Source organism: Conger conger, chromosome 5, assembly GCF_963514075.1.
Source record: "Conger conger chromosome 5, fConCon1.1, whole genome shotgun sequence".
Lineage (NCBI taxonomy): Eukaryota > Metazoa > Chordata > Actinopteri > Anguilliformes > Congridae > Conger > Conger conger.
Window position 1 is genome coordinate 44,754,840 of NC_083764.1, and position 23,944 is coordinate 44,778,783.

The window sequence follows — 23,944 nt, forward strand, 5'->3', positions numbered from 1 at the left end:
ACTCAATTGTCCGGCCTAAAAGCCCTTTCTTCAATGATTACTCTGCCAATTTTCATTAATTTTGTATAAATTAGGGAAGTTTTAGCCTCCCCAAGCCTATTGCTCTTGTTGCCTATGCTGTCACACTAATGCAGAAAGCAAAACAATTTTACAAATGAAAATAAACAAATTTATATTTTAAAAAATCTAGGATGCCTAAGACTTTAGCGCAGTACTTTAGGTGGCAGAAAGCTCAGGCAGGCATCTGTGTAAATGAGCTCAGAGCAGATCATCCGTCCCTGCGATGCGTTACTCTGTCTGAGGTTCACAGGCATGGGGAAGCCAGACCACACAATGTTGATTGGTTTGACTGCGGACCATGATAAATATTTCAGGAATAAGCAGAGCCAGTAACAAAGATGTTTTGGGCTGGGGTGGTGAAGTTAGGTCTAACAACATTTGTTTAATAAAGTGTTTCCTTCCTGTCCATAATGTTGAAATGCTCACTGTTTTCAACTGTCACACAAGATTAAGCCTCCCGCCTTTGGGGAACTTTCCTTTGAATTTTCGACTGGCCCTGATTGCCTTGGACTGATCAAATGTGTTTCAACAAATGAAGTTTCTAAGAGCGCATATGACCTGAAGGAGCAGGGGAAAGTGCGCACCAGGCAGCACTGACGGGTGACTCAGACTGAGAATAAAGCCTCCATTTCCCAGGCCTTGAATTTTAACAAGGCTGCTTTGTGAAACATTCACAGCTACCTGGGTGCTTTTCTGTGGTGTAGGCAAACTACAGATGGATAAATGTTGAAATTAAAAACCTTTTTCAGTTAATCTATTTTTCAGGGCAAAAAAAAAAAAGGAAAATGGCTTTTGCCCCCATTGTGCTATTGAGAAAGAGAACATTACCACAGTGGGGGGAAAAAAATAATGCTTTCAGTATTGTGTGTTCACAGACAGGGAAAAAGATTCACGCTGAATATATCACCCTGTGTAAGACAATTCTGATTATTATGAATTACCATTGGCGCTTTGCCATATGCAGTGTTCTCTCCTGACATAATTTGATTTAAAAAATCAAGTGTAATTTCTCATGGATGTAACTCAAGAGTTCATGGCACTGCGATGCTTAATTTAATATAGTTTTGTCTAGATAGACCGACACTTAAGGTGGTAATGTACAACTACAATTAGATCAGAATAGAATCCACTAAGGAATTCAGATGTGAAAACTCACTTGTCGCTGTAATAGAAAGTCAGGGGTATTTTCGGAAAAAAATACCATATTCGATTGCATAGTGTGAACTGTGTAATGAAAGCTGAGTACCTTGGTGTGCTTGGCTCAGCTGTCTTTGTTATTTGCATATTGTGGTTTAAAATATCATACATATTTTTTAAAGTTAGAAAGTTTACCTTTCAGATTCATGTCCCCGCAGTTTTGCATGTAACCAGCAGCAAATTGACTAATCATAATGCAGAATTTATATCTAGTTTGGATGCAGGGGGATTGACATCAATTAGGTTTTTTGAGGAGCAACCATGAAGTATGTGAAAATTACCTTCAAAGGGATTTGTAGCATATGCAATGGCACACATCAGGCAAATAAATGACTTCTCTTATTTATTATTTATTATTGCTTGCTGATAAGTAATTTCCTGCAGCCTTACCTGAACTGTAAGGATCTCATTGTACAGTATTATGCAGTAAGGAATGTTATCTATTGGTTTACAACACTTCATGTTTAAAGAAGTGTTGTCACACATTGACTAGAAGAACACTAATAGTCCAACAGTCACAGTCTGTATTTGTTTTTGTGATTTTGGTAGTAGTTTTGTTGATTCACGTTGAAAGCTGTCTGGATGACAAATGTGGTGAGAAACAAGAAGAAAAAAAACGGCAGTTATCTTTGACATGATGGCCCTTCCGAAAAAATGTCTTGAAACGATGCCTTTAATTCCCTGAATGCAGATATACACCTTCAGGTGTAATTTTGTTGTCTGAGCAGAGTGCTTACCCTTTCCAGATTTTGCATGTTTTTTGCTGTCTGACTCTCAGTTTGACTGTGTTCGCCATTTCTTGGAATCCCTCCACTTTCACAGTCGATTGCTTTTTAAACCTTTGTTCTGTCTTCATCTTTCTGCATCTTTCTGGGGTATAATTTCACAGGAAACACATTTACTTTTCCACTGCTGTTTACAAATGAGAAGTACACACCTGCAGATTATCACTGGACAATTTATGCAAACTGGGTTATTAATTTTCATTTATTCATCTTTGAAATGATGCAAGGATCTTGTCTAAAGGAATTATTCACATTTACAGTTTTATCAACTGTACACTTGTATAACTCATGGTAGTTTTTATTCATATTTTCTATGTTGACTCTTTGAAGTCTACTGTAATATTTTCATTTCAGTGGAAGATATCTGTACCCTATAAAATACTGCAGTAATATATATACATTTATGTACTGTACCACATATGGAATGTAACTTGTATTTCATGTTGTACTTTGTATAATATATTGAGTACTATTTTACAGATACATCATATAGGTCACAACAAGAAAGTCCTGGGTTCAAGAGAGTTTGCATGTTCTCCCCCTGTCTGTTTGGGTTTCCTCTGGGTACTCCAGTTTCCTCCCACAGCCCAAAGACATGCAGGTTAGGGACTACAGATGAAAATGAGATAACTGTGGCTAATTTACATTGATGTGGAAACTGAAATGTGCACTGTCGCTGGTTAGTAAAACAAAATGAAAAGTAAAATAAAACAAATGCAGCTTAATTCACTTATCCTCAACTGCACTGCCGAAATGAAGGGAGGGAATTTTCTTTTCCCGTAATGAGAATGGACCGTCATGGCACTTTTCCACTCTGGTCCTGCCTGTTTGGGTTTTATTGGAGCCACACCGACATTCATAAAGATGGAAATGAAGGTGGCTGACCTCACTAGCGCTCCCGTGGAGGGTGCAACGAGGAGACGCGCTTATACGTGGTCGGCAGTCTCCGTCTGTCGCTCTGACCCAGATGCTGGAGGATGTTTGGAGAAAAAATATTTGGGGTTAGGTGGCAGATGAGGGAAAGTTATTATTATTTTTTTTAGAAGCTAAAACGCTTTTGTGGGGTTTCCCTTAGCTTGCTGAGAAAATATCACTACACCTCCGCATGGTTTGAAGAACAAAGCTAAAGGTTGCGGTTGCCCTGGGCTTTGCACGTTATTGCTTACAGTATAATGTGTAATGGGCCTTTATGGAGCCCCTGACACATTCTGCACTTTGGCTGTGTGCAGTGTGGATCTAAGCTGCAGTAAACCTTTGAGAGCTGAGTTTAAGCTGTCTGTGTGGCAGCCAGTGGCTGCTAGCTGATGGCACCTGGCTCGAATAATTACTTAAGGGGATAAAAGTTTGAGAAGTCAATGTACATCTGTTATTCTTTTACCGTGATAGCCGTTGCTTGGTCTACAGTTCGCATATGGTAACTGCTTTGGTTTGTTCCCCTTGATGTGAGACCTGTATTTCCAGATGGATGAGAATTCACACATGATCTCTGAGACCATCTTGAAAGGTTGTTGATCGGTTACCTGCATGCAGGGCTGCCTACTTCAGGCACTGTAATTGACAGCAATTATGCTTGACGTTGACTTTCAAATGGCAAGTGTTAGTGTTTTCTTTGCACAGTTTGGCAGGTTCATTTTGTGATCGCTGAATTTACCCAACTATGTTTGTGATACAAAAAAGTGATACATGCGTTGAATTTCCTATCAGAGTTGACTGTTGAGGACTGAAGAAATATTGATTCAATACAGGCCATTTGCACAGGCGGATATGTACTCAGTCATGGCTCTTTGCTCATAGGATACTTCTCAAACAAATATGTGGTAATAGTTTTCTGATTGCTTATCGCATGTTAGAAAAGCCCATTTTAAATAATTCAGGATTTCATCTGAATTTGATAAAACTTTTCACAAGCTTCATGGAGTGAAATTTTCAGTGGTAAAACAACACTTACAGAGTACATCTGAGTTGAATTAACACTGGACATTTTACTGCGCAGGTTTTTCCCATTGGAGAGTCTTCGCTTGAGTCAGCCATGTGATTGACATATCCACCTGAATATCCCTGAGTTCACTGTCTACACCGCAGAAAAAATCCTGTGTAGTGTTTTAGTGTAGTGTTATTTTTTCTCACAAGTAAAAAATACTTGCTTTAAGCTACTGTTTGTCACCTGATTGACCAGCAGGGGCCGCTGGTGAGCAAGGAGATGCTGTGATCCCTGCCCACTGGATCACCTCCCTTCCTGGGTGAAGCTATGGTCGATTATGCTTTGCCCCTTGGGGGTGGCTGACCGCACTCAGCACTGCCGTGGTCCAGATTTGAGGCCACTGTGGGGCCCATCCACCCTGTGGAACAGGGCCCTGACAGGATAAGCTTCCCAGCAGCCCCTGAAATGTGTATTTTTGAATTGGGAGCATGTGGTACATTTTTATGTCATGGATGAACTATAATCAGGGTGGCCTAAATTAAATGAGGGCATCCAATTAATACATTCATAGTTTGCAACTGAAATGGCTTTATTAAAGACAAATTTACAAAATAAATTATTCTTCAGTCGGCAAGAATAATAGAATCGGCAATTTAATATAGGAAATATAATGGGTACTAGAAAGTAGAAGGATATCTCTTCATCTTGAAATAAGGTGGTGGCCATTGCGTGATTCGATTGCAGGCAAGGTTGCAATGCATTTTTGATGGTAAGGATTTACTGTGGTGCAACAGAAATCACTCTAAATCCAGGAGTTAATGTAGCTAGCTAGAAATGTGGGGCAATAGCATTGGTTTTTTACACCTTCTACACTATTGACCAATAACTGAATTTTGTAAAAAAAAAAAAAAGTATTGATTATTTCCCCAGTGATTTTATCCCCTTAGTATGGACAGTTACAGTATGTGCGTAGCTAGTTTAAATGAATAGAAATTTTTTTTTGAAAAGAGTTACAGTTGTTCCAGACTATAGTGAAGGATAAAACAGGGAGGGATAATCAAACTAGTGAAGTGCTGACGATGATAAAGTATTCAGGTTGCTGTAATTTGTGTTCTTGGTGCACGGCTATGCACATTTTTCAAATGTAAAATGCTTTTAAGGATGAATGAATAATTATGAATACCGCACAGCCATTAAGGATGAGTCAGTAAAATAACCTGACATACTCTTCAGCGTCCTCATATGTGTTGCGTACGGTACAGATGCGTGTTTATGAAACGCAGGCAGGATGTGCTGTGCTCTCTCGCATTCTGGGCTTCTTCGTTTGTCGCCTCTGAAAAGCGTCGGAGGAAACATCGCTGGAGAGGGTCCCGCATGGTACCGTGTGCCAGGCAGGGCCACACACACACGCACGCACACACACACGCACACACACGCAAACACACATACACACTTACACACACATACACACGCGCACGCAGACGCACACACACACACACACACACGTAGACATACACAAGCGCACGCAGACGCACACGCACACACACACACGTACACACACACACACACACACACACACGCACACACGCACAAGACTCAGTTGGCCTCAACCCACCATTAGACAGAGCAGTCTGTCTGTTTACATCGCTGCCATAACTGTGAAGTCACCCTTGTATTCATTGAACTTTCTTTTGCACTGCATTATTTATTTCCTTGGTAGGCACGCTAAACTGGCAGGCTTTCATTTCTTTTACATCACCTTCAGATGTCCATTACATCACCTTCAGTAACCTAGTTTTTTTTTTTTTTTTACTGGTGGAATTGAGGTGAACTTAAATCTTTACTCAAGGGTAATGCAACAATGTCCCATTCAGGATTTGGTCATAAAATCTACTGGGGAGCATTTGAGCTACAAATATCCTGCATCTCCCTGACTCACGTTGTACCTGTGAGTGTCGGCATCCTACTCTAAATGGGCCAAAAGCTATGGTCCGGTACGGCTAGTGCGGAAACTCTCTCAGTGGGGCTGAGGTGCTAACTGAGCCGTTTGGAACATTTTTTCCCTCTAATTGAAAACGTCTTTGTCGGCACCCTGCAATAAAACCAGTAATTGAATTCTTTTTGGCTTAAGGCGCTAACCTAGAAAGAATGGGCTAGGGTAATGACATGTGCATACACCTTCTTTTAGCGCAGCGTCTGTGCGGCACCGTCTGCGGGCTGGATGTGCGCATGCTGGCGGTAATCGTTAGTTATCGGGGAGAATCCGTCAGGAGACTTGTTCTCACGGTGATGTTTTCTGCCCATTAGCGCACCGTTCTCTTCCGGGGAGCACGTCTGTGAGGTTCACACTCGAGACCGATCAGTCGTACCGTCAGGTGGGAGTACCTGCTTGGGAGACTTGCAGGAAGCTGCAGCTGCTATGCTCAGGCGGCAGAAAACAAAACCCATGTATTCTTCCCCAGCCTCACCGGGTCTCTCCAGAAGGAGGGCTCTGGACTTGCGAGGTGGCCCTACTCTCATATTTAACCTGAGCCGCACCCTGAGCAGACCAGAGGAGGATGGGCTCCCCCCCTTGAGTCTGGTACCGCCCAAGGTTTCTTCTTAAATTTCACCGGGGAGTTTTTCCCTTGCCACTGTTGCCTAGGCTTGCTCTTCTGGGGGTTTAGGCGAGGATTTTCTGTAAAGCGCTTTGTGATTGTTTGTGAAATTCGTTGTACAAATAAATGTCGCTTTGATTTGATCATCTGTTGTGGCTTTCATGATTAATGTCTTTGCAAGGTACAACTCCTCCGCTCCATTTTAATCCAGGCCTTCAGCTCCAAATATTCCCTTTGCATGATATTTGTATTCAAGTTGTTGTAAAATGTCCAGTTCTTTTATTCTTGGAATGCATGTTACCATCAAAAAGACTGCAGGTCAGGCCTCTTCTCCGGTGAGGTTATCTTTGACTGGACCTTATCATCGGGCTTTCGGCAGCCATAGTATTGCCTGTCTGCAATGCCAATGTTCTCATTACTTACTGGTCTTTGTTGACCTGCTGAAGTGCTCCTCTACCCTGGCCACTGCAGTACCACTCATGTACCGCCTCCTTCTCCCTGAAACCTGGCGCAACACGTATTTAATTAAGGTCCTGCTGCGGCTTGAAGTCCTGTGTCAGCATTAGTGTCCCAGTCTAATGCCAGGAGACCCGTCGCGGTTTCTCGACCGGGAACATCGATTCTCAAACTCCCCGTTTTACGACCCGTACTGTAGTTTATGACCCAAGCTGGTCTGCCCAGCTCCAGCCCTCCCTCTGCACCACCTCCATAACTTTACTGCTGATAACTGAAGAGAGGTCTGCATCATTACGTGAGCCCTGGGATGGTGTAAATAACCAGTCCACCACCTTATGATAGAGGCCTGCAGTCTTGTCCTCTGTTATGTGCGAATGGCTATTCATACAGGACTCGTATTTCAGGTGAACCTTAGAGGGCTCTTGTTGTGGGTTTGCTCACAACAGTGCTTGGATATGTAGCCAGACAAATTTGTCCTTTAACCCTCATGGAGCGGGAGACTCTGACTTGGTCTACCTCAAAGTAGTGTATGATTAATAAATAGAATTTTTACAGTGAACCATACAAATGTTTCAACTGCTGCTAGTTTTTGCTTGGTTCACTCTCCCAAATCGATGGCTTTGGTAATGAGTAAGAAAAGGAAAATTTAACCTGGGGTCAAGCATTTCTTAGGTTTATAATAAGGGCTGGTTTCACAGACAGATTAAGCTTAGTCCTGGACTAAATTGTGTTTTGTGTGGAGAATCGCCATTCAAAATTGAGTTTAGTCTAGGACTAGGCTTAATCTCTGTCTGTGAAGGTGGCCCATAGTATTCTGTTCTCATTTTTTATTCTCAGAGATTTAAAGAATAGGATTTGAAATGTATTTCTGCTTTCATTATTCTTCTACAAATATTAGATAAATATGAAAAACAAGAGTTTATTTGCCATGGACTGCCGTGCTGCATTAGTCTAAAATTCAGGTTGAACAGTGCTGCATGAGCTTGTGAAGGCTACCTCTTTGTGGAAATTATATTAAGTTGCCGTGTTTTTGAGGCTTTTAAAATGTTTTATTTATTCATTTTTATGCTTTTACTCACAGTCTGTAATGATGTCTTTCAGAACTATGCCACCCTGCCCAGTTCCTCCACGCCGGTCACGAGCCACAAGCGCATGATCATCCCGACCCAGCCTCCGCTAACCGCCACCAAGAAATCCACAGCCAAGGGAGGCTCGCAGCCCCCGTCCGCCTCCAACACGCTGGTCAGATCTCAGCCTCAGGCTGCTCCCCAACCCCAGCCCCAGCCCCAACCCCCACCTCAACCCCAACCCCCACCTCAACCCCAACCTGTCCCGGCCTCCTACACCACTGCCTCCATTCCCAGCCGGCCCACCTTCAACGTCCAGGCGAAGAGCGCCCAGCCCAGTCCGCACTACCTGCCCCCGGGGCCCCAGCAACCCCCGCAGCAGCCTTCCCGCTACCCCGCCCCGACGCAGTATATGACCGCCCAGCCTCGCGGCCCCGACTTCGCCTACGGGCCCCCTCAGCCGGGGTACGCCCCGGCACCCCAGAGGGGTTATCCAGACCAGCACTACCCAGGAATGGGAGGTCCTGCATATGGTGTGCAGAACACCTGGAGACCAGAGCCTGGCCCCCCTGCCCACATCGGAGTACCGCAAGGGTATCAGGCTTCGGTCCCCAAGAAGACCTACATCACCGACCCCCCGCCCTCATTGGCCCCCGCACCCATGGTTCAGTACGGGTCCGGCCTCGTGGCTCCACCAAAGGTAAGCCTAACATATCGAACTCCAAATTCTTCTTCGTCATTTTCTTCTTACTGACATTTCAGGCGGGGTGACATTGGCTCAGGCGGTAAGAGCAGTCATCTGGCAGTCGGAGGGTTGCCGGTTCGATCCCGCCCTGGGTATGTCGAAATGTCCCTGAGCAAGACAACCTAACCCCCAAAATGCTCCTGACAAGCTGGTTGGTGCCTTGTATGGCAGCCAATTGCCGTTGGTGTGTGAGTGTGTGTGTATGAATGGGTGAATGAGAAGCATCGATTGCAAAGCCCTTTGGATAAAGGCACTATATAAATGCCAACCATTTACCAGATACCTGCAGGTAAGTGTTGCAGAGGTACAACAAAATTGCGGGCGGTATTGCTGGGTTTTGCGATGCAGTTACAAGGCAGTCGCTCTTTGCCGCGACTTGCGTCCCAAGTGCTTCGCTCGGTGGAACCGCCACCGCTCAAGATGTTGAATTTAACATGAGGGCATTTGACACAAATGTTTTCTGTGTGCAGCGTGTATTCACTTTAAAAGGCCACGCAGCTGGGAATGGTTTACCATTCTTTGTTGAAATATTCAAAATAAACAGTTATTTTAACCTTTATGAATTTTTTAAGATATGTTTTCCGCTGGGGTTAACACCATCTGCTTCCATTTGCAGCATGTGACTGAAAGTGGTGCCTCTGCTTTCTCTCTGTTACCATAAATAAATGTTTTTCTTTCCACATGTTTAACATTGAAGCAATAATATAATCATCAACTGAAAAGCTACACATTTTTTTTATGTTTTTTAGAAAATGATAATTTGGTCATATTTATTTGGGTTTTCGTTGCCAAATCTTACTGCAGATATTGCTTATTGTAAATAGCCCTTGTTGATGATAAAGTTTCAAGTGAATATTGCAAGTTACATACATCACATTCATTCTGTGTGCTTCTGTGCACTTATGTCCAATATTAGCTTTTACATTACATTACATTTCAGAACAATGAATAAGGGAATCTTGTCATGGTACTTTTATTATTGAAATTATTAAAAGTTCCCTCACTGAGTTTCTGACAAAAATAAATAAATTGATATTTATGAATTTGCAACTGTCCAATATGCGGTTAGTCATCATATTTGACTGAAAAGGAGGGAATTTTAGATGACCTTGGTTTCTAATAAAGTAAAAGCCTTCCTAGTTTTTCATGACACAGTTGGCATTAGGAAGCTTAACTATGATTTTGAGAGCTGCTTGTACATAGCATAACAAGCATAACAAGAAATAATATGCTGGAAAGGCGCAGTTTTAGCCTCAATGCGTTTCAAAATTCTGCAGTCACTGTAAAGTGTTGGACCCACGTGTATCCTTTAATTCAAGGATTTTGTGCCAGCACAAATACAAAGAGTAGCTTTTTGCCTTTGGGAATGACTCTTCAAGGACTGGTTTACTTTTTCTTCTAATCAGGAAACTAAATACCACGCCGAGTCTTTATGTATTAAGAAACTAATTTATATTGTAAGAAACAAAAGATTTGAAATTTTCTAGGGACAATGGTTTAGGTCCCAGTCTGGCACAGAATGAAAACAAATAAACTAATTTATTAGCTATGTATGTTCACCCCCAATTTTAAAACCAGGTCTCTTTGATTTCAGATAAAAATATAATTTCAAATGGATATGTTTAGCTAGCACTGCTCCTGGGATAATTCAACATTTTTGCAGTTTCGTTTTGCATTCACATCATGCTTGTTGCTATTCTAGCTTCATTTATGATATTCGTGAGGCTCAAAATAGTATTTTTTCCAGACTGCTCCAAAATAGTTCATATTAAATAAATACGAGAGAAACTGTTAAGCAATTATGTGCAAGAAGGTCTCGCCCACTGCATTTCTGCTGCCTTTGTCCACAATTTCTTTCCCTGAGCTTTACATTTATTTTCTTTTTTTAATCTTGTAGTCTGTCTCTGCACTTTCATCCTGTAATGCTGAGATAGAAAGGAAACACTAGATATAATCCAGATTAGAATAAAAGCAAAATCTGTCAACTGGGTTTAATAGGTGTTAATCTGGCTTGACCCAGTGTTGTGACATTTTCCTTAGCCACGCGGGACCAAATCTGATTATTGAAAGTAGGCTCTGCTACTGCTGGTCTATTGTGCAAACAAACCAAAATATTAAGCCTTTTGTAAAAGGATTCGTTTTGATATTGTCCGTTTCCATGAACGATCGCATATTGCTCAGTTGATGCATTGGATTATTAGTGTTCCAGGTCGGCATTCTACAATGTGTTTTCCGTGGCTGGTTTTATTTGTGGCTCGTTATATTTCAGCAATTAACAACGGGCTGTTCTGGAGGATCCGTGTCGTTTGTGGTCTGATGTGTGTAGATGCCACTGGGAACCAAACCAGCATGTGATTGCTGTTATTCTGCCCTCTGTTTCCCATTTTCTCCCTCCCAGAATGGACATTTTACATTGTCCAGACTCCCAGTGACATAATTACCTGAATACAATCATCTTTTTAAAATATTTTTTATATAAAACATTGTATTTCATTGCTGGCTGTTAATTTTGGAATGTATGTATTTGCGTCCTCTGATTCTCTCATTTAGAGCAAGGCTAAGCTGGGTGAATTCTTATGTTATTCCTAGGCTTGACTGACATTGAAAAGGGGATTATATCAAAATTGCCCAATCGCAATGCGCGGTTTAACCCCTGGGAAAGGTCAGCAAGGGCTTCTGTTGTCAAATACAGGGATACAGGGGGCTTTAACCATGTGAATCGCCTCACTGCCCCCTATATCCAGAGTTGAGTCCCATCTGACCTCAGTTTGTTCTGAAGACCTTTGTATGGCACCAGGGACTCTGGTCCCGACTTGCCCAGAAGATGTTTCCCCTTTATCCCTGCTGAAACATCCCAGCCTGGAGAGCCGCAGGGTCTACAGATTCTTGTTGTTACTTGGCACTACATCATTAAAACACTTGATTATACAGTTTACTCACCTCACCTGGTTTCTTGGCTCTAAAGTGGCTGTTGTATTTAAGGTGAAAACAGAAACCAGTGAACCCTATGGCTCCCCAGGTCCAGGGTTGGCCACCCTTGCTGTAGGGGTTCTCACATCAGCATTTTTTACAAAAGCGGGACATAGTTTTAAGAAATGCTTTGTGACTGGCTTAAAGAGAGCCCTATGAATGTTCCATTAATGGAGCTTGAAATTATTTTTTTCTGATTCCACTGAAAAGCCAAAAGGTATTGGAAAATGAACTGTAGTGAAAGTCTAGTTGGGACATACAGTGCACAAGCACACCTCAAGGCATTGTAAAACATTGAGCATAATGCTTTAATGTAACTGCTGAAGAAGCCAAATGTTGTATGCTGTCCCATAAAAATATTAAGAGGAGGCTGCCTTCCAAACCTTTTGGGTCATATTGCTCCAAACGGCTAACCTTGGGGTGTTCAAGACCAGACTTGATGCAGAGAGACATGCAGTCTGGACTTTAGGTGAAGGGATGAGCATGAATTGGCCTGTTTGGATCATGTAACATTGTGTTTTCTCTAGTTCATTGGCCAGGTTCTATGGACTTGTAGATTTTTCATTGTAGAGTTTACTGATTGAACAGGGAAGGATTTTATTTTATTTTCAGTCAATGACATTGTCACAAAGATGCTTTACAGAGTAACAGAAGAGACAGAGACAGAGACAGAGACAGAGACAGAGACAGAGACAGAGACAGAGACAGACTGTGTGAGTCCAGAGACCTCATCAGACTTTCATCAACTTAATCTCCTCACACCGCTGCCTGATCTTCAGCTTATGTCATTACGTTTAATTGATTTATACATCCATGTATCTGTATATTACCTGTAGTTTTATGGTTAATATGTGCTACTTAAGGCTGTGTCTTTGGTAACTTTTAAGACTTTAATGGATTCTGTAAATAGCCATGACGTACTGTACTGTATATACAAGGGCACGTGCAGACGCGACCGATTCATCCATACGCTGTGCGATCCTCATTAGCTTCCAGTAAGTTCTTTTTGCCCTCATGTGATTTAAAATAAAGGGGCAAAGAGCTATTTTTATGGTGCAGCACATACTATTTAATCAAATCAGTAGCCTGAAGAAAACTACTATACCCAATTTAATTTAGGACTTTTATATCTATATTTGTCAAGCTTGGTGACTTTTTCAGCTACTGCAACTGACATGAACTGGTTCAGAAACTTTTTCTGTTTGTCTTTGAAAGGGGGCATTCTGTTATACGGGCTGATAGGTCAAGGTTAGACAGCGGTGTTACACAGAGGAAGGGGAACTGGCCTTGAAATCTGTGTAGGTTATTACTGTATTACGATGAGACGGTAGGGTTTGTATTACCGTATTACGAGACATTTGGGTTTGTATTATTGAATATAATGGCAGGATTTCCACAACCCTGAATAATATTTCAGATTTTTTTTTTTTCACCCTGGAAACTTAATCAAGTACACCGTAACATTGAAAACCCATATTAAGTGACCAAGTAATGTGTATACAAGAAAACTATGCATTTCTCAATGTTACCTCCTTTGATAATTATTGAACACAGTGGTGCGATTATATCTTGTTATTTTAACTATAAAGAACCATTGTATTCAGCTATTTAATGATATTATAAATGTATTAAAAATATGTATTTTAAAATTTTTTAGTAATAATATTTTAAAAATATTACTGAAGTGATTCTGTCATTCAGCCTAGTTTCACATTGCTTGCACTGGTTATAATACAGTAAATTGTAGTTTAACATTTTATCCTGAAGAAGGCAACCCTGCTAATGTTAAATTTGATTGCAGTGAATGTATTGCTGTACTTTTCCCCCTCGTTATGAGTTTGCCAGTCAGTTTGCACCTGGAAAACTGCTGTAGGTCCTCCATCTGTTTAGCATCGCAGTTGCTATTTTCTGGAGAGAGTTTGTGATCGTGTTATCACACCAACTCTAAATCATTTGTAAAAGAATAATATGCACTGTTTGCAATGTAGTACACTCAATCTCTGAAAGTATTTATATTTACTACATTTCTATTTTCTAAATAGTTTACAAATAAAACCAGATGAAATAATAATCCCATAAAAATCGTATGCGCTTATCCTTAAAAGTAGAGGAACAGTAGTCCAGGATGGGTTTGAATAGCTCAGCATGGGTGTCAGAGACGGCTTGTTCGATGGAGAATGAAAGGACTCATTCATCATTCTCATGGTCACTCGCTGTGCTGTACTGGAGCATGCTCAGTTCTGCTCTACTCTTCATATGTCAGCAGCTCACTAATTACCGTGGAAACCAGCCTTGAATGCAATTTGTTAATTGGATTTGAACCATTTTCATTAAACATGAATAGTGCTCCATTACATGTATATTTTTAAACAGTAGAATTTATTTTACAGTCTTCCACATCAGTTTTCAGTAAAGCAGTGATAAATTATTCAACTATTCATTGGTTCTAAGAGATTATCTGTGTGTATAGATGTTAATACATTTATAAGCCAAATACGGCTATTTGTACTTGGCTTGAATAACATGGACTATTACTATTCTATATACTTGTCTTCGGAAGAAAATGGCGTATTAAGTTTTTTTAACTGAATAATTTATATGTATGGCATCATCCTGCCTGTGTATGTGTTACTGCTCAAGGTTTTAGTTTGCTTGACTTCTGCAGTACATGTTGATGTTAAACAAGACATATTTCATTATATGAGTAGACCACAAACTACAGACAACAAGTATGTATTTGTTGTGACTACAAATTGGAATATGAAGTCATGTTGATGAAATATAACATTAGTTATATTTATCACCAATACAGTACAATGTTGTAATGTTTCTAAATGATAAAAAATATCTAATGCTTTGCTAGAATTAATTGAATTATACTGCAGTAAGTGCAATTTAACAAAACTAGTAGAGAACAGATTGGGTTTTTGTGGCAATATGCTTCCTTTCAGAATTAAAATCAACCACACAACAGTAAACTGTACAATTAAATTACCTGATAGCATTGACTTTTAGATGGGGGAAAAATTAGATGTTCCCAGTTCTCATTCCAGTATAAAAGAGCATTGAGTAGCACGAAATACAAAATGGTCAACTCAAACCAGCTCTTGCTTACTACAATACTTTACAGTCGTGCATGCAGTCTGAGAATCCCTAGAGGGGTGTGCATTAGAGCAACATTGCTATGACCCCCTGGGCAGCTCTGAGTCAATGACCAGTAAGAGTGGAGGACTATTATAATGTAAATACAGATGGACTGTATTTACCGGCATCAGCAGCTGGGCCCTGCTATAACATCTCCTTGCCTTACTTTCCCATTCAGTAAGGGGAGGCTTGCTGTGCATTTGTTCCCAAAATGTTCTTTCCTATGCAGGATGAGAAGCTAATGAGATCATCAGACCTGGTTGCAGGGAACATTAGATCCCCCCCCCCCCCCATGTTTGTAGCCATGTTGTTGACCTCTGGAGGCTTGGACTGAAACTGCTGCCGCCAACAAGAACAGAAGCAAACTAATGTGTCTACCGTGAAAGTTTGAGACAAATGGCTTCTTAATGGGAGTGGGAGGTAAGACCAAGAGTGGTTTTTAATGTAACATCAGTACAGTTTCCATTCTGTGTAGGTGAAGGGACTAAGGTGCAGCGCGTTCTGCACTCCCTGCCCCTGTAACTGTGGTTGCCACATGAGCCTTTTACTTTGAGCTAATTATATTTGGCAGCATGTAGCAAACATTCAAAGCAGAAAGTTGGCCATAGATGTGCAATTACATGTATGATTACAAGTTCGAGAGATGGTTCCTCCTCCCCCCCCACCCGGACTCGATTGTCAGATGTATTTTTCTCCATTTAAAACCTTCCTGCCACGGAGGGGGTGCTGATCAAAATAACCTCGGCCTGCAATTTCCTCTGTCATTCACAGATATCCCCTTGCCTTCAGCTTCCCCTGCCTGTTCCATTCACTCGTGGTTTTTAAATCACTTTAAAACCACGGGTGGTTTTTAAATCCACTGTGAACTACTTGAGGCATTTAGTCATAATTATTGGAAAGGACATTCAGGGAATACTTACCTCACACAAAACCGGTGGAATAAATGAAAATGAAAGGAAATGTGGACCATTTATTACGACGCCAAGCACTTATAGTTTCCTTCACTGTTCAGCGGAGTTTCACTAGATTATTGGAATTACTATATTTTTTAAATCAGTATTCAAAAGTTAGGACAAAGTTGTTCAGTCTTAAATCTTGTCCTAAACTGCATGGGAAGGCATTGTTTTAATAGGAAAGAGGTTCTGTAAGTCCACAGGCAGGGCCCTTGGGAAGGCCATTCAGTCTAATTTTATGGCATTTTTATGTGATGTTGAATAGCCCATTTAGACAAGAATTGACTTTTGTTATTCATTGCAAAATGTTGTGTTCATTTTAATGATTTGTGATGGAGGCTTTATTCTTTAAGTTTAGCTCCTGCTTTAATGGGTTGTTTCAAATAAAGAATAACAAACCATGGTGCTAGGACTGAATGGCCTGTCGGACAAACTAATATGAGAAAGGTATGTGTTCTCTACTCCTTTCTGCCATTACTGTAACCGAAAAGTAGTCATAAACAAGCTCTGCAGGACTGTACTGCCTGCACAATGGTTCCTGGACTAGCCTGGACCAGCAGGTTCCTGGGGCAGCCTGTAGCCTAGTGGCTAAGGAACATGACTCGGACCCGGAAGGCTGGTGGTTTGCAGCAATTTGCCCCCAGCTTAGTCTAATCAACTGCGAGTCGCTTTAGATAAAAGCATCAGCTAAATAACTACCACAGTAGTATTTATTATTTGATTCGGGGTGGAAGCTGCTGACTGAACCCCTCCTTTTTTGGGTAGCTCAACGGCCAATCATGTTCTGGCCGGCTCCTTTGCAGTCCACAGACAGTGCAGGAACAGTGAGGAATCAATATACTGATCTGCTGGGCAAGTCACAGCACAAAGTCTAGTGCTGCGGTACATAACTGCTTGTGCTATTCAGCTTCTGTAAATAGTGCCGTTTGACATCACAGCCCAGCCATGCTCTGCTGTCTGACACTTGACCGTGACGGTGGTGTGTCACGAGTATCGACGTATTCCTCCATGGGGCGGAGAACTGAACTTCTCTGAAATGTACATCTCTCTGTTTCTGAGCTGCTCAACAGCATCTCTGCTCTTGTGCACGTGTTCGATGTGTTTATACAGTTGTGTATGTTGTGTATGTTGTTGTACAATATCAGTTTCCAGAGTTCCGGTTTTTGCCCAAAATAACCTAAATAATGTGGCAAAATAGTTAAAACAAATGTTAAGTAATGAGCTGTATTTATTCAGCTTTATGAAGCTGTTGAAGGTACAATAGGTAAGATTAAAACAGTGTTACAAGACCATTCTAAATCCCTTCGTATCATTGAAAAAGGCTCAGTGACATGTTGACTCACCCTCTGCCTGTGTTTATAGTCCTTAAATTTGGGTTTCAAAATATACAGTTGATGGCCCAACACTCTATACCAAAGCAGTGTATAACTGTACAATAATTCAAGCTCATTGGTTGAAAATTGGTTCTAATTGCCTCAACCAATGGTATTTCAACGTCAGCGCCTTTGCAGAGAAGGGGGAGGGATAATCATTGTTGCGCTTTGATGGTGTTTATTGCTGCTATTCCTCTCTTGACCGTTAGAAGTCCAAAATTACCTATTGTACCTTTGAGATTAACTGCTTTACCTTAACAGGAAGTCTATCTTTTAGGAGCTGAACCTTTGGCTTACAACCCAACATTTTACAACCCGTAACCTCCATTCCTCTTTGTCACCAATAGGGGAGCAGTCTCCTGGCCAGCTAGGAGTAACTTCTGAGGGCATCTATTGGCCCAAACAGTTGTCATTCACTCACCGAAGCTCCAGAACATGAGTGACCTGGCTCTCCTTTTGTGTAGTTCATGGTTTCCTCTTTACATCCGGTGGTCTTTTGTTCAACCTTTGTGGTCTGCAGACCATTAGCAATCGTTCCTGGGCTTGGTAATATTGGCATTGAGCCACAGTGACGACACTATCCCGTCTCTCGCAAGGTGGCTGTGCTGTAGTTTGTGCAGGTTTGTTTGAGTCAGAAACAGGATATCTGCCTACTGAGCACATTTGAATAATCACTATTCCCTCAGATATGCAGTTTGTTTGAACACGACTTGGTTGCAATCACATTCACCGATATTCATTTTATAGTATTTATTTTATTCAGAATCAATAAGTTCCGTAAATGTTAATCAAATGTACACATTTTCATGATGGGCTGTATGATTACATTGCTTTCATGAGACTATGAAATCATATTAATTTGCCACTATTCCCAGAATGCATAGGGCCTTCCAGAGGGAATGAGAGAGGGGGAATGGAGGTTGAATACCCAGTTGTCAGGGTCGGTAGTTCATGACATTTACAGTCTACGCGGTGTTAGAGACGGTAAATGTCACTTGAAGCTGCTGAAATTTAAATTTAAATGTGCTTTTCCAACTTTCTGCCGTGAATGGCGGCATACTTATTTGCAAGTGATTCCTTTATACCTTTAAGAGTCAAATAAAAAGATATTGAGTTATATATAACCTGACAGATTTATGATTATCTGTGTGTTGCATCTTATGTTAGTTTCAGCCATCTTGTGACAAATGGCGGGTTTCACAGTTTAAGCTCCTGTGGTTTTTAGGGAAATCAAAGCAAAGTTTGATCTCTGGTACCCCTATTTATTCAATATGGTTGGATTGGATAGGTGATGGAAGCACTTGAACCGTGGTTGTGAGGTCATGTTTTTGGAGGTCTCGTGTAACAGGGGTGTGCTGTGACAGGCTGCTTGTGTATCTATTCTTAATGTCCAGTTGTGTCTCTGTGCGTGGTCCCCAATTCAGTCACCCGGAGATTTTTCTCTATTACAGCGACACCTGCTGGCAGGTCCTGGACATGGTACTCTGTCACTTCCTTTTCTCTCAGAAGGCTGCAGTTGCTGAGCAACCCAGCTGTTCTTGCGCGTTGCTTGGAAACTTCCACACAAGGGTCCGTGTCTCAACTATTGTTATAAATCAAAACTTGGAAAAGTTTCAGAGTTATTTTTTTCCCTTTTTTATGTGGTGGTCACCCAGCTGTGACTTGACTTCTATTTTTCTCAGAGAGTAGTTAAAACACTGTGATGGTGTTTGGACAGGCCATAATGTGACATAGTGAGCTGTCCTTTGCCTGGAGTTGTTTGGTTGGTAGGACCAAAGCTGATGCTACAGTACCTTATGTTTTTGAAAAATAACATAAATCTGAACAATATTTCATGCACATCAGCAAGCACTATGCACTCAGTGAGCACTTTATTAGGTATTTATTTGACAGTTTTTAGACTGTCTGCTTAGGGTTTTTATGCATTGTGTGTTGAGATGCTCTTCTGCACATCACTATTGTAATGTGCGGGTATTTGCATTACTGTCATATTCCTGTCGGCTTTGACCAGTTTGGCCCTTCTCTCCTTACCTCTCTCATTAACGAGGCATTTTTGCCTGCAAGACTGTTTTTAGTTTTTTTGTAACATTCTTTGCAAACTCAAGAGATTGTGCATGGAAATCCCAGGAGATCAGCAGTTTCTGGGATTCTCAAACCACCCTGTCTGGCACCAACAATCACTCCACGGTCAGAGACACTTCATCGCATTTCTTCCCAATTCTGACATTTGGTCTGAACAACAGCTGAACCTCTTGACCAAGTCTACATGGTTTTATGCATGATTGGCTGATTAAATAGTTCCGTTGATAAGCTGGTGTACAGGTCTACCTAATAAATTGCTCACTGCATGTACCTCTACTTATCTCCCAGTCGTAGTAACTTCTATAATTAGGATAATGTCTGAAATTCATTGAATTTTCCTTAGTAATATGAATGGTAATTTTTGTAAAGATGTTTTGTAGTGTCGGTATCTGAAAAAACACAAACAACTTTTTTTAACATGATCACACACTTTCATCCCCTGGTAATGTTTGTGTATGCTATTACTAAAAAAGATACCTTTAATCTTTTTCCGTCAATACAGCATTACTCTTTGGAACAAGCCGGTTATTTCAGAGTCTGATTTGAGATCATTACTCCTTTCTTTTCAAATTTTCAGCTGAAATGACCTGACCCATTTCTGCATACAGTGGAGTGTAAAAAATAAAATAAAAAAAACTTCCTTAGATGCTGTGGCCTTGAGCTGTATTTCACAAAGCACGTGGCCCTTGTGAAATAAAGCTTAGACTTTGAGACATTTTCCCAATAATCACAGCCATACACAAATGAACATCCAAGTGAAATGCCTCTCACAAAACCTTTGTCCCCCCCTTCCCCCCCGGCATGCACTTGCCCGGTCATGTAAGGATATTTCCATTATGGGAAACGTGTGGAGAGTGAACGGCACCTGGCAGTGTGAGCTACAGCGCTGAACTCTTACAAAATGCTGTTAATCTACCAGCTATCTGCCACGGCATGCATCTCTCAACTCCTCACTGTGCGCGTTTACATAATAATAATAATAATAATAATAGTAATAATAATAATAATTATTATAATAATTCAGTTATAATACAGTAAGGGTACATCTCAAGGGCAATGCCCATACAATAAGTAACAATGTAAAAAATGCAGAAATATTGAAAGCACTGTGAGTGTTGAGCGTTTCTCAGCATTGTGGACGTTAAGCGGAGCCAGCTGGGAACAGAGAGTTCCGTTCTGAGTGAACTCATCGCCCCCATCGCCCCATCTAATTTACTTTTACTGCCTCCACCCCCCCCCCGCTCCTCCCAGACTGCAGTGCTCTGTTTGATGTGAGAGAAGTGTGCTCGCCTCCTCCAGTCTTTTGTGCGCCTCGCCCTGTGTTCCCTACCCCCCGGCCCCCTCTGTTCTCGTCCTGGTCCCCGGCTGACAGATCACGTCATCGTAACGCCACCGCAAACGTCAGAGCGCGGGCGGTGTCTGATCTTCCCACTTCCGTCTTTAGAGAGACCTGTGCCGTAGCCAGGATAACCCGGCGGCCCTTCATTGGACTCTAAAGGTCTTGTCGATAACAGAGTTGAGCAGTATTCGTTTTACCTGTCATAGGGCTTCAGTCTAAAGCAGGGGTCGGCAACCCTGGTCCTGGAGAGCCGCAGGGTGTGCTGGCTTTCGTTGTTACTTGGCATTAATTGATCAATGAAAGCCGTTGATTACACAGTTAACTCACCTCACCTGGTTTCTTGGGTCTGAATCGGTTGCTTATTTTAAGGTGGAGACGAAAGCCAGCACACCCTGCGGCTCTCCAGGACCAGGGTTGCCGACCCCTGGTCTAAAGCGACAGGCTTGCTCAACAGTGGCTTCTACATGAATAGGACCCAGAACTCGGTGTAGCCATGATAAGATCTGCACAACTGTTTGGCCCGTGAATAAGGCCCTTAACCCTGCATTGCTCCATGGGGATTGTCCCCTGATAATTAGCTAATGAATAGCAAGTCGCTTTGGATAAAAAAATATTATTATTACTAAATTGTTCACTGCAATCATATTTTATCATCTCCCACAGGTTTTTCTTTTAGCTTTTCTTTGCGCTGCGTTTCTCAAACATCTCAAGTGGATACAGGTATATGTACAAGAAGGCCTGGTTGCAGTTTGAGCCATCATTTACAGCGCAGGCCAATTTGAAGAGCCTTGCCTTGTTTAATGGGAATGTTTTCCAGTTAAAAAGCGGCGCTTTGTTTTGTTTCGAAGGTTCAGAAGTGTGCTAATGAGAGTGTTTCGAAGGCTCAGAAAAGGCCAGCGGGTGTGTTCTCGACCGTATGCCGGTGGTTTAGTGCGTCTCTCTGCCCGGCCCCGGCCCCGGCCCCGGCCCCGGTCCCCTGAGAGCCTTGCCGCCCTACAGCTGCAGGAAGCACCACCTGTGGAGCCGCTGTTGCGTTATTTCCGGCTCACGCACCACCAGTGAAGGGTAGAACATGCCCAATTAGCCACGCCTCGAGAACTAATAGAAGCAGGAGGACCGGCGGATGAGACCCAGCGTGTTTCAAAGAAGGAAGTGTTTTTTTGTGAACTTATGCAACAGGCAGAATAGCAGAAACCAGTGATGTGGCTATTTTAGTTTTTGTGATTCTCTGAGCACTCTTGAAGCAGCCTACAAAATGGAATAACGCATTGCCTTACTCTTTTTTTGGCGCGTGTGTACTGTATGTTAGTCTGTCAACGAGCGTGTGTATGTTTGGAGTTGGTGTAGGCGTTACCTTCTGATCCACGACGAGAACGTTCTGCAAACACACTATAAGTCAAACTGTAACTTATTAAAGCAGTGGTATCACGCAGGTGTTTTGTAGCAGCTCAAGTTAGAATGATATATTATTGGGCATGTATTTGCTTCTTCTAAAAAACACAATGTTCACCAGGGGTTATTATTCAGATTGTCTTGATTCTACTGTATGTTTAATTGTGTGTGTGTGTGTGTGTGTGTGTGTGTGTGTGTGTGTGCATACATGCGTCCTCAGTACAGATGCAGTCATCTGAAGTGCACTTTGTCCTTCATGTTGTACTTGCACAACCAAATGACATTATTTCATTACTGCTACTGAGGTCACCAAGTCTTCCTGCTCTAAACACTCAGACAGTGGAATTTTAAAAGGTTTGTAGCCTGCACTCTTCATACCATCCCTGTGAATCACCAGTGGCTACGATTTACCAGTCATTCTTCTTGAGCCTGGGATGATCTTTGATATGCCTGTGGAGTGTCAGCAGTGAGCTCTCACACAAGCTGTGAATTACATCGATTCATGAGAGGAATAACAGGGTATTTTCTCCATTCAGTTACCAAGGACATTCTTTCCTTTGAGGAAGTCTTTCAACCTGCCTGAAATGACATCAATCAACCTAATTTATTTGTCGTTTTTATTGTATTGTTTTAACAATTTCTCCCACTGCGCATCAGTGCCCAACGGTGACCTCAGCTTGATCGTTTTTGGCTTGTTCGGTGCTGTCGCCTGACGACTGCTGGAGGTCTATTAGCATTTTGCTGTTTCAGAAGAAAACAAGCTGCAGTATATTAGTGGGTTTATGATAGAGCTGGGTAATGTGATTCACTGTTGATATTCTTGCAACAACATGGAGGTCAGTGCAGGTCAAATGTGAGAGAACCCTCTGGGTGCGTCCCAATACAAAAAAAAATGCATACTTTACCCCACTCGTCTCCTCCCCCCATACTTCCAGACAGGAGAAGGAGACGTGTGGAGGGAAGGAGTATTGGGACACACACCATATGTCTACACACTGTCTTGATCTGAGCAGTATAATGTGCATATTGAGTGGGCCCTATATGTATTTACAGGGCGCACCTCCTAGTAACGCCAGTGGTCGGCCTGAGGATGAGTTGGAGCGTCTGACCAAGAAGATGCTCTACGACATGGACAACCCCCCCTCTGAGGAGTACTTTGGTAAGAGCATCCACTGCCTCCAGGCTCTTACTCTAACCCTGAAAGTGTAAATCTACTTTTCTGTTTGCTAGGAATTCTATTCATCCGGTCATATCCAAATGGTTTCAATTTCTCTGCTGCCAAGTCTGCATCAACATACTTAAAGTAAGACTGGTATTATGCTTGTGGTGTGGAGCTTGCTTCCTTTTGGCGCCCATGCTACTGGATTACAACTTGTAGTATGCGCTATATGTAGGATACTAGCTTGGCACGCAAACACTCCAAACAAGCCTTAATTCTTAAACTCCATGTTTGATAGGTCACTTAAGCTGTACACAAGAGCGCACCACCTGAGAGGTGAACAAAAACATTAAAATTTAAAGTTTAAAGCGCTTTATTTTGTGTGAGCCTTGCTCCTGACAGGGTTGTAAAAGTCCTGAGCGGGAGCGAACGTTCGGCGGAACAGCTGAGCCCTCACGCCTCTCCTCTCTCGGCTCGGGCGGTCACGTGACGCGTCCCCAGATGCCCTCCTCCGCCACGCACGCTTTCGCTCGCTCGTATTCACGCGCCGACGCTTGTTCGCCCCCGGGTCGCGGAACGAGGCCGTCAGCGACGTTAAATAGGTTGCGTGTGAACTGAGGTAGCAGGAAAGCGGTACTGTACTTTAAACGCCCCCGTGCAGCTCCCCGTCTGCCGGGGGAAAGGGAGAGGCGACTGCGGCGAGC

The 23,944-nt window shown here is 42.2% G+C and overlaps 1 protein-coding gene across 7 annotated transcripts in view; it reads left to right on the forward strand.

Moving 5' to 3' along the window:
• The window catches only part of LOC133128600 (lipoma-preferred partner homolog), a 132,147-nt gene that overhangs the window by 84,803 nt on the left and 23,400 nt on the right, over positions 1–23,944 (forward strand). For all 7 annotated transcript variants that reach the window (XM_061242244.1, XM_061242250.1, XM_061242248.1 and 4 more), the window contains 2 exons: positions 8,118–8,783; positions 23,135–23,240. In XM_061242244.1, the coding sequence (XP_061098228.1) occupies positions 8,118–8,783; positions 23,135–23,240 (772 nt within the window). The remainder of the gene's footprint in view (positions 1–8,117; positions 8,784–23,134; positions 23,241–23,944) is intronic.